This window comes from Pecten maximus, chromosome 17 (assembly GCF_902652985.1).
Source record: "Pecten maximus chromosome 17, xPecMax1.1, whole genome shotgun sequence".
Classification (NCBI taxonomy): domain Eukaryota; kingdom Metazoa; phylum Mollusca; class Bivalvia; order Pectinida; family Pectinidae; genus Pecten; species Pecten maximus.
The window spans coordinates 27,373,773-27,385,831 of record NC_047031.1 but is presented as its reverse complement, the minus strand read 5'-3'; the positions used below and the strand labels follow the sequence as shown (position 1 = coordinate 27,385,831).

General features: G+C 35.9%; 1 protein-coding gene across 1 annotated transcript in view; it reads right to left on the bottom strand.

The window, feature by feature from the left end:
• The window catches only part of LOC117315272, a 57,656-nt gene that overhangs the window by 9,958 nt on the left and 35,639 nt on the right, over positions 1 to 12,059 (bottom strand). Inside the window, exons 22-24 of the mRNA XM_033869420.1 lie at positions 11,705 to 11,945; positions 11,076 to 11,309; positions 146 to 287 (exon numbers count right to left, since the gene is read on the bottom strand). Of these exons, the coding sequence (XP_033725311.1) occupies positions 146 to 287; positions 11,076 to 11,309; positions 11,705 to 11,945 (617 nt within the window). The remainder of the gene's footprint in view (positions 1 to 145; positions 288 to 11,075; positions 11,310 to 11,704; positions 11,946 to 12,059) is intronic.

Genomic DNA, 12,059 nt, shown 5'->3' with positions numbered 1-12,059 from the left:
AACAACCTGTTACTGAATTTTATTGATCTTTCTGGTTTAACTGAGCACAACTAAGCGGATATTTTGGTAAACAATACTACGTTTTACATCAAATCTCTATGACAATAAGAGGAATATGAACATGACAGATGATTAGAGTACTCACTTCATCAGATGCATAGGAGGGAAGATAATCTCCGACTCATCCTTGTTAATCTCAGTGTCCTTATCTTTGTCCTTATCTTTGTCCTTGTCTTTACTGTTCTCCCGGCTACTACTGGCACTCGATGTCCGCCGTGGCACACTACCTGTAAGGGGGATAACTCTTTACTCAGACAAGATTCACTACATTGTACCTGTAAGGGAGGTAACTCTGTACATAGACATGGTACACTCCATTATACATGTAAGTCAAGGAAGATAACTCTGTACATAGACTTGGTTACACAAACTGTAAGGGAGATAACTGTGTACACATACGTGGCACACTACCTGTATGGGGGATAACTCTGTACAAAGACATGGTACACTCCATTATACATGTAAGTCAAGGAAGATAACTCTGTACACATACATGGTACACTGTCTGTAAGGGAGATAACTCTGTACACAGACATGGTACACTACCTGTAAGGGAGATAACTCTTTACAGAGACATAGTACACTACATTGTACATGTAAGGGAGATAACTCTTTACACAGACATGGTACACTGTCTGTAAGGGAGATAACTCTGTACACAGACATGGTACACTGTCTGTAAGGGAGATAACTCTGTACACAGACATGGTACACTACCTGTAAGAGAGATAACTCTGTACATAGACATGGTACACTACGCTTAAGGGAGATAACTCTATACATAGACATGGTACAATACCCTTAAGAGAAATAACTTTGTACACGGACATGGTACACTGCCTGCATGGGGGATAACTCTGTACATGGATGTGGTTCACTGCTTGTAAGTGATATTTTTATCATCAATACACTGGGAGACACGAATGTACTAGTTTTTTTATATTTTCTACTAATTCTGAAATTTTCACCAATTTTACCAAAAAAGATCTAATTTAACCCAACCCAGTCCATTTTTTCAGCATCGTATCTAATTATGAATTTTCATGGCTAATTTTCGACGGTCAAAGCTAGTTCTGTGAATCATATCCAATTTAACATGACCACCGTCTAATTCTATCGAGCTATCTAGAAATCATGAACTTTACACTATTTATTTCATGACTATCTAAAAGTTTCCCCGACAGTCTAGAAATGTCCGACAGGATCTATTTTTTCTCCACTGACGCTAATTCTGCTCCTCGAATCTAGTATTGACGGAGCAATCCAGTTTTCGTGAAAATCGCCTAATATTAAACGTCATGACGAATATTGCGAGATTCGCCTCGGGCGGTTCTGTCACGCGGCAATACCAGCACTGCCAGCCGTAGACTACTTTACCTGGACAGCAGCCATCCGTGACCATCGAGTCCCGCGGCTAGCCTCGACTTGGGAGCGCTCAGCCGTGAAGCGGTCCTACCATAATCACCTATACGGTGTCGGTACCAACTCGAATTAAGTGTTCAAGCTATAAATATGCGATACATACACGATAAGATACATACATTATGTATATCACATGATGTATATCTATATTTCTGATATCACATACGATACATTCACTTTTTTTGCAGATTGTTCCAGTTAAATTTTCATTAAATGTGCTGCATGTACATCAATATCATAAGACACCTGAAAAAATAAAAGTATTACATTCACAATACGACTATTACATATTTATTGTTATTCAATTGAGGCAAATTTTGTATCAATAAACGATTAAGTTGCGTACTTACCGTACGTTTAAATCTGTTTTTACCCCAGAATCATATATATATACTGTTGTAAATTTTAAGCATAGGCAAACGTTAGCCAAGTTCCGTTGTGGTAATTTGAAATTGAAAATAGAGACAGGCCGGTATTCTCGTCCTCCCTTAGCATTACATGAGAGGAAATGTATTTTATGTCAGTCAGGATTAGTAGAAGACGAGCGCCATTTTTTAATTGACTGTGAGTTTTATTCAGATATTAGGCGAATTTTATTTAGTGAAGCAAGCAATTATTGTCCAAACTTTTTAGAATTAAACCCATATGAACAATTTCATTATCTTATGACAAGTGATGATCTTCAGCCTATTTTAGCTTCTTCACTCTATCTGATGTATCGCAGAAGATCCTGTTTTACCTATATTTAACAGAACTTTTTACTATATTGTGTCTCATAAGTCTGGATGTGAATATAATTTTAATGCAACTTGTAAAGTTTTTATGACTTCTACTGTATTTTATATATCTGTAATATTGACACGTGACACGTTAATAAAATATTTTGTATTGTATTGTATTAATAAAAGAAAGAATATTGTATCGAAAACCTCTTGTCATCCACTTCACAAGGACACCTGGACAGTTGTTGATTACAAGGCCTGGGGCATTTCTAAATTGAACCTGCTGGTTGGCTTCCTACCTTAGGCGAGAGCACAGGTAAATCCCCGCCCCCTTTTTGGGATGAACTATAAGCTGGTTCTGTATTTAACATGACAAGTATATTAGTCCTACAATATAAGACTTCGAAGGTACAAACGTTATCTTTTACGTTTATTGTCGGGTATCAACATTTTTGTTATTTGCCGAACCTCTAAGTACATCTTCTTTGGAACAGATGCCTGCATCAGAGACCTATATATCCACTATATACGTCCCTGGTTAAATATAGAGGAATATTGTAATTAGCAATGGGTTACACTATCCGAGCTCTAATATATACAAGCTTACTTATAAGAAAATTTGAAACTGTATGTATCACATCGATGAGATTAGAGACTTGTGATATACAAGTCTCTGATGAGATATAGAAAAACAACTAAACTATAAATCCTATATAGTGTCTCCGATATTCTATAGATGTTTCTTACTGAATATTGAACTGTTTTTTATTATCCATACATTTATAAATACGCCGAGGGTATAATATGTATGCATTTCATGTAACATGTTGAAACCGACTTCTCTGTGCATATTTTGTTGTGTATAGTGTGACCAGTATAGTCATTATGAATCAAACATGAAATAGAAGATTTGTAAAAAAAAAAAAAAAAAAGATGTGTTGAACTATCATGTCTTACGTTTGACATAAAGAAAACAACTGTGTTATATAATAAAATCTTTCAATTCAATTCAATTCATTTATTACTTTAAACCTTACGGTTTATCAGTAGTATTATCAGCAAAGCGTCGTCGTTCCAAGCCGATGTTTTTAATTCAATTTGTGAAACACCTGATAATAATAATATGTTTATAATATGTACTTATGGGCCGTATGGCCTAAAGTCAATAAAGAATTTGAAATTTGATAAAACGTTTCGTGTTATTAAAGATATTCTTTCCTTATATATGATCAGTGATAATCCTATATAGCTTTATGGATTCGTACGTGCTAACTTCGGAATAACATATATTGATATCAGAGAATTTGAAATTGTGTTTTACAGCACGTTCTAGATATCGCCTGAATTAGCTGTTTTTGTTTTCACTCTTATCAGTTTCTATGTTTGCAATATGACTACACTATTGTATACTCCACACACCACTCATTCATTCGATATTACCGCTCAGAAATGTCATAACATCTGTATCGTCATTACATTGTATATTGATGCTGTCTATCTTTCGTTAAATTGCATTTTAAAAATAGTGAAGATAAAGAATTGTATTCTGTCATTTTCAGCATGCTTATAAGTCGTAAGGATTGAATTGAATAAACATTTTAAACAAAACAAGACCGGTCTATAATCCTTTAATTGATTCGATCGCTGTATAGAAAACCAAGGTACCGCTACAAAAACTAAATTGTACGGGTTAATGCCGGGGGCTAAGATCTCGCAGCGGTTGCTATGACTACTCTGTGTGTCAAGCGACCGCGATCTACTACCTGTTCACCTGTCGACACGGGTGACCAACTCAGACTTTTTATCTATGTGATGAGAAAAACGTCCGGATTACTGCTGGAATTTTACTTAACTAACATTTCGTTTCCGATATGGAGCTCCGGTTCGGAATCAGAACTTCCGGACTTGTGAGTACAAATATAACGTTACGGAAATTCGTTCCCCGACATTTCCGTCGGGATTGTGAGTTTTACGGACTATCGGCGTCCAGATTTAGCGGGTCAGCTGTATTGGTATATATAACAGAAATACAAACACAAAGTGGAGTACGGGTTAGATATATACATATTATGTACAATTTGGATCTCATGGGATTCGAAAATAACCTACACATATTTATACATATGATCCCCCCCCCCCCCCCCCCCCCCCCCCCCCCCCCTCTACACAGAACAATAGAATATTTTCACTAAATACATATACACATACAAAAATGTACATGCACAATTATATTGATATTATCAAAAACACGTTCATCTTTATAATACCGTCAGATATGTCATATGTCTCCGATACCGTGAAACAAACGTTTGTATTCAAACTTGTGATGTACAGTGGACCCTCGATAATCCGAACACCTTCGTTCCCAGTCCAAACCGTCCGGATTACGAGTTTTCCGGACTGCCGAATTTCGTCTACCAGGTCAAAAAAATTGTCGTGTAAGAGTTATCTCCCTTGATTACATACAATCCGGGACGTTTCATAAACGAGGTACGGACAAAAGCCCCCCCGGACATTAGCCCCCCCGGACATTAGCCCCTAGGACAAAAGCCCCTCCGGACAAAAGCCCCTTCACACTAATCAAAAAGTGGACAAAAGCCCCTTCATAAAAAAAATTATATTTATTTTTTTAATGATTTTTAATTGCTACATATACATATGTCATCAGTGGCTTCGGCAAAAGCTCCTTCATAAAAAAAAATATATTAATTTTTTTATGATTTCTAATTGCTGCATATACATAACATATGTCATCAGTGGCTTCGGCAATGTAAACAACCGGTTCCAACAACAACTACTTGAACTGTTACATAAACAATAAGCTGTTACACAGGTGTTTGGTAGGTTTTTCATTGATGTAGTGTTCTCCTGGAAAGAAATATATCATTAATGGCTTCATTGTTTCTTTGAATTTAATCATTCCTAAAATTAAACTTTTCTTATTACAACGCAGAGCAACATGTTTGGTTACTATAGGTACTTATTATATTATAATTTGAGACACTGCAAATAGGGATCAAATGTTTATCGTTTTGTAGGCATTTCTTTGATTATCAATATTTGCAGTATATTAATTAGGAAGTCAAAAATTGTGTAATCATGCAGTAACAATATGTTCATCATGGAGAGTTTCCTGAAATTTTCAGCTTACTTAATAATATAAAGTTTGAAAAAAATAAATTATGATGTTTAACCACAGACATATAATGCTACACTGACATTGAACCAAGGCCCTTCATTTTCCACACAATTATTCTCCAAATTTCAGAGATAAAAACAACAATATATATATATAGTTTCTGTTTTTCAAAAGTACAGATTTATATAAAGTATACCAGCTAAATTTATAAAGAAGGGGCTTCTGTCCGGGGGGGCTAATGTCCGTGGGGGGGGGGGGGGGGGGGCTTTCGTCTGGAGGGGCTTTTGTCCTAGGGGCTAATGTCCGGGGGGGGGGGGCTAATGTCCGGGGGGGGGCTTTTGTCCTACACTCTTCATAAACACGTCTAATTGTCAGACTTTTTAACAATAAATATACTTATGTTTCTGATATGATTTTTGATTTCTTTTGTAGAAAGTAAAAAATAAACTTTGTTTTTAAAAGAACATGTAAAGTGAAAGTTGTTTTATTTATAGCGGGCATATGTGTCCTACAAACACCACACATGTGTCACGTCCCGGAGGTTCACAAACAAGTAGAAATTACAAACGTTAAATACCTTAAATAAAAGACCCGGATTTTACAACTTACCATCAGTCCATGTTTTTTTATGATTTTTACGTACCAGAAACCCCAAGCTATGTATCTAAAAGTACGCTACACCAGCGAGAACTACCGAAGAAGTCCGATAATTATTGAACCCGTATTAACTTAACAATGTGACGCTTAATTAAGTATCATACGACTATTGACTAATTTGTGTGTAATCAACCCAGTTCTTGTGATCACTGCTTAATACGTAAATGTGTATGTAATTAATAACGTGCATCTTTCAATGAGTCGTCGTTTCACGTAACGGTGTTACAAAGCCGATATCCGTGTTTACCCAATACAAGTGTTCATGATGTTAATTACCGATCATAAATTTATTACATGTATTTGAGATTGATTAATTATGGTATCACGTACTGTATGTTTGTGCGTAAATTCTTGCTAATTACGAAATAGCAATATGTGTTCCTATAAAAGTTGCCGTCTGTAAAATAACTATAATAGATATTGTACGTCAAGTTCATAAAAGCAAGACCAGGCTATACTATAAAATCCTTTAATACTGTAAAGTTTAAAAAGGTCGTAGAGAAAAAGTAATGTACCGTTATAAAAACAAAAGTTACACTTTGTAACACAGGTAAACACCCGGGGCTATGACCTGGCAGCGGTCACTATGACTACGCACAGTGTCAAGCAATAGTCTGTGTACAGCTGTCGACACGTGTGACTTGCTCCGACATTTTTTCTCCTCGTGGTGAAAAAATCGTCCGGATTATTGCGGGAAATTTACTAATGAAAAGTACGTTCCGTTCCCAAAATGGGCTTCCAGAATAGGAATCCGAACTTCCTGACTGGTGAGTACAAATAACGTTACGGAAATCCGTTCCCGTGCATTTCCGTCCGGACTGCGAGTTTTCCGGACTATCGGCGTCCGGATTATCGCGGGTCCACTGTACACTGAATGGTCAACAAATGATAAACGTTCTGCCTGATGAGAGTCGCCGAGCGATGTGTGCGACATCATAGGGATTCCATTAGTTCTGTTTCTAAATAATAAGACAATTTAGGCAAACTTGCTATAGAAATGCAAGATATTTAAATATGTTTTCTTACATATTCCTTGTTGGAATCATGTATAAAGTAAAAATGTAATTTACCTAAATATACAAGCAAATATAGGTTTTTTTTTTTTAAAACATATTTTTATTGCTTCAAATGTAGGCATGAGGATTGGGCAGAAGTTATACAACTTATTAAAGCCCCCTCCTCCAAACATTTTTACAACAATGTGACACAAACAATGGACATTTACATTAATTTTACGATTGACAAATTAGAAAGGAAGACTAAAGAGAGAAAGTGAAAGGAATACAGATAATTATACAAAAATGAATTTATGTCTAACAAAAATATTTGATTTACACACAATAACATAATATCTGCCTAGAACAAACTAACTACGTTTGCACGCTCCTTCATCTTATCATTGTCCTTTCATGCTCATTCCTTAATCGTTCCCCTTTTGATAATCAAGCTCCTGCTAGGTAATATAATATAGGTTTACAACAGGGACATAAACCCTCAGTAATTGCATGTATGACATATAGATATTAGACCTCTCATTTTATGAATACTTGGGTTAATACAGTAATACTGTGGGATGCATTTTGAACGAATAATTTTCATTTCAATATGTTAAAGTGTACCCTGAATGAAAAATTACATTTTAATATGTTATTGGTATTGATTAATAAACAAGAATGCAGAAAACCGCATCAAAATCGGCCGACCCATTTCCGAGTAATTGTGATTTTTCTCGAAAACACACCTGAAGCCCAAAGCCGAATACCTCGTTTTGGTGACCTCTGACCTGTGACGTCACAGGTTGAACACGATCGGAGCCGCCATATAGGAAATATATAGAAACAAACGTGAACACGTGCCTGTAATTAATGCGAATAAGACAAAAAAAAAGGAAAGTGCTGAATAAAGTCTCTGAGTTATATTTGTGAATTAGTTAATAACAAGTGCTACCGAAACCAGGGACATATAACTTTCTTTTTAAACGGTGCCATATATAACATGTAGCATCTCACTAATTTTCTCTCATAACGAGCCATACACAACATGTAACATCTTACTAATTTTCTATTATAACGGGCCAAATACAGCGTGTATCATCTTACCTATTTTCTATTATAACAGGTCGTATATAACATTTATATTAAAATATTTTATTCATATTTTTTTTATTTTAACGGGTCGTTGTAACATGTATGACATTTGAATAACCGGCCGTTTATAATGACTTACATCATATAGCCTTTATTATGGGGGCATGACAGGCTTGTTACATACACATGTACCAGTATTGATTTCGGTTATAATACTTCTAGTAACACAAGTTTAAAATGCAATTCATTCAAGATGTGAAATAAATGCTGATCATTTTGGGGTTTTTTTATTAGCCAAAACAGAAATTATACCGTTATTTGTGATTTTTGGGTAATTGTCCGCAATTGATAAAACGTGTCCATGAAAGCTCAGTAACTCCCAGACAAGATTCATAGAGTAAATTTCAACATCATGGGTACATATATGAATGAGGTAATTTAGGTTAATTATTCTATAGACAAACGTTTGAGATATGATTTTTTATTCGTTTGTATAGAAAACGAAACTCACTGAATTCCAAAAATAATGTGTTTGATTTCAACAAAATGTATTCCCTATAGTATAAACGCAATCCTTAATAAATTTCAAGCTCAATTTATGTACAAACAACCTGTAAAACCATGTTTTCGGAACTCCTTTGAAGTGCACAGAAACCAAACGCGTGAACTCACGGCGTGTGCTGATTAGAACACCAGAAATCACGGACACCTGTGGTGCAGTGCCAGGTGTGATGAGCTTGTGGACCGTAATTTCACACCTGGTAATTGTTTAGCTGTATACTAACCAATTCAAACTTGAGAATTCGTAATTCTCCGAACATGTTTATACATCTTTTAAAAGTCCTTTTTTAAGTGAAGATATGACTTGCGACACGAATTGAAAGCAAAACCACCAGGGTCTCGATCACTTCATAATAATGACACAATTACAAAAATAAAAGCAAAAAAATACATAAAATTTGGAGGGAAAAAAAATCATACACGAAAATCATTACGAGTTTATAAATTTTAGTATTAATTATGATTAGTCACGATGAAATAAATTGTTTGTGTTTTATCATTAAAAACGGAGCTAAAATAATGGTTTTAATAAGTACCTATGCTTTATACCTGTACAGAAAGTATCAATTATATTATAATTGTTGCGAATCACTTTTATATAATTTCACTGACAACGATCGTATATAAATTATGTCTTTCTCAAGCATTTAATCGTCCTTGATCCCTGAGACCATGACATGTAAAATAAGGGATAAAATCTGTATATGTAGAAGTTTGTTGTAGACTTTAACACTGGTATTCATACGGGAGAGATATTTAGTATATTGTAGATCATGATGATTATAATATATTACTTTCTAAATTAAGTGTCCTTCATGACTAAAGCGGGTTTTGCATAGAATATAACGCTTGAATTTACTGTACGTGTGTTCGTCTTTTCTCACAAACCAGAGTATCCAGAACTGTTGTATTGTTGGTATGTTTATTTGAATATTAATTTGCGAATGAAATGGCACATTATTTTAGTTTAATTTGTTGATGCTGTGTTGCTTTCTTTGGTAACGAGTAAGAAATGGTAAACACATAACTAATATACATTTATTGGTGATTGACCGATTATTACACCAGTCTGTGTAAACCAAGCGGTCATTTTCAGAGTCAATTTCACTATGTTATTATTATTTTTTTTAACTCAAACTTATATTGTTGGATTCCGACTTCTCGTCGGCAATATTCGCCAAATTCAACAACCTCAAATCTCATGTCCAGATCGTATTCGAACATATTTGTACTGATACTGTTCACACTGTCCTCTATGCTACTGGCCACCATACCAGTCACTCTGTTCAACCTGTGACGTCATAGACTGAAAAGTTCCAAATCAGCGTGACTGACCGATACGCTGATTAGCAGTCGATCGACAGGTGCAAATCGCGTACTTCGATGTGCGATATCTCGGCACTCGGCCAACCGATTTTGATGCGGTTTTCGACATTCTTCTTTGGTGGTTACAAAGAATAACACATTTGATTATCGTTTTTCGTTCAGGGTACACTTTAACATAAATAGATGAAGGAACTCGTCTCCAATACTTTCATTGCAAAAATCTCCTTTATATATATATTATACCACCTTCCTGTCATTATACGAATTTTTAAATTAGACGTATGAAATTTAGTTAAATGTAGTGTATTTATTTCCGATAATATTGTTAATTGTGGAAGAACGAATCGTCTGTATCATTTGAGTCGGTACCGACATCGTAAGTATAGGTGATTATGGTAGGACCGCTTCACGGCTGAGCGCTCCCAAGTCGAGGCTAGCCGCGGGACTCGATGGTCACGGATGGCTGTTGTCCAGGTAAAGTAGTCTACGGCCGGCAGTGCTGGTATTGCCGCGCGACAGAACCGCCCGAGGCGAATCTCGCAATATTCGTCATGACGTTTAATATTAGGCGATTTTCACGAAAACTGGATTGCTCCGTCAATACTAGATTCGAGGAGCAGAATTAGCGTCAGTGGAGAAAAAATAGACCCTGTCGGACATTTCTAGACTGTCGGGGAAACTTTTAGATAGTCATGAAATAAATAGTGTAAAGTTCATGATTTCTAGATAGCTCGATAGAATTAGACGGTGGTCATGTTAAATTGGATATGATTCACAGAACTAGCTTTGACCGTCGAAAATTAGCCATGAAAATTCATAATTAGATACGATGCTGAAAAAATGGACTGGGTTGGGTTAAATTAGATCTTTTTTGGTAAAATTGGTGAAAATTTCAGAATTAGTAGAAAATATGAAAAAACTAGTACATTCGTGTCTCCTAGTGATACTTTTCATTTCCCCTAAAAATCTGTACGCGCTGGGTCTTACTGTGGGAGGAAACCCAATATATTATTTATCTACATGGTCGAGCAGCTGACCCCATAACTTTTCATGTCTGATTAAGAAATCAAACCCTGGCTGCCCACATTGAAAGCCACTTACTGAGAGGTCTGAATCCACCTGGTCGTGTCAGACTACTGGTGTCAGATGGAGTGTTAGCCTGGGAGCTTGTAATACCACTGTCTGTCAATCCCTGAGAAAAGGCACTGTCTACACTCTCCTGTCTCCTGTGGCTGGAACCAGTGTTAATGCTGTCTAGACTACCGTCATTCTTCGATGTATCCTGGTTATTGTTGTCATGGTTACCCACATCTGTGACACTGGATCCCATGGTACCTAAAATTTAAAAAATAAAAAGTTTTATTATACATTCAAAATTCTAAAAAGGTGCAGATTAATAAGGAATGATATTATTTCAGAGAACATACTTTTTTTTACTTTTCTAATCCAAATTAGCTAGATTTTTTCGTTTTGTTTTCTTTTAAATTTGAATTCTATGATACTTGAAAGATTATGAAATCCACCGATGATAAATTAGAAATAAAATTCATTTTCCACCCGAGTCGATATTTTACAAGTCTTTTTCTTAAGGAGATTTTAAAACTTTTTTCTCTCTCTGTCTTGGTAATATAACATGCATTCTGGTATAACTGTAGGGGAGACAACTCCAACTGAGATATGTAATGTAAATTGTAGCATATACCCTTAAATCAAATGTGATGACAACATACCATCCCGACTAGAGACCAGCCCCGACTCCTTTGTACTGGCTAAGCTAGATATACTGGTGAGACTGGCTTGTCGTGAGTGTGAACCTCTCCTGGGAGTAACACACTCCATCTGAACGTCCTCTCTGGTTGTCTCCCTTGGTGTGACACTCTCCAGGCGAATGTCATCCTTGTTAATCACACTACCATTCGTGCTGGAGCAACTGTCATTGTCCTTTGTCACATTTGATTGTAAGGAGGGCACCTTCAAAATAATTTTATTTTTTAAACAGCATTTTTTTTTTTTTGTCATAAGGATCAATAAAGGCGATCAGCAACTGACACACTACCAAAACAGAAACATGGTCGACAACATTTT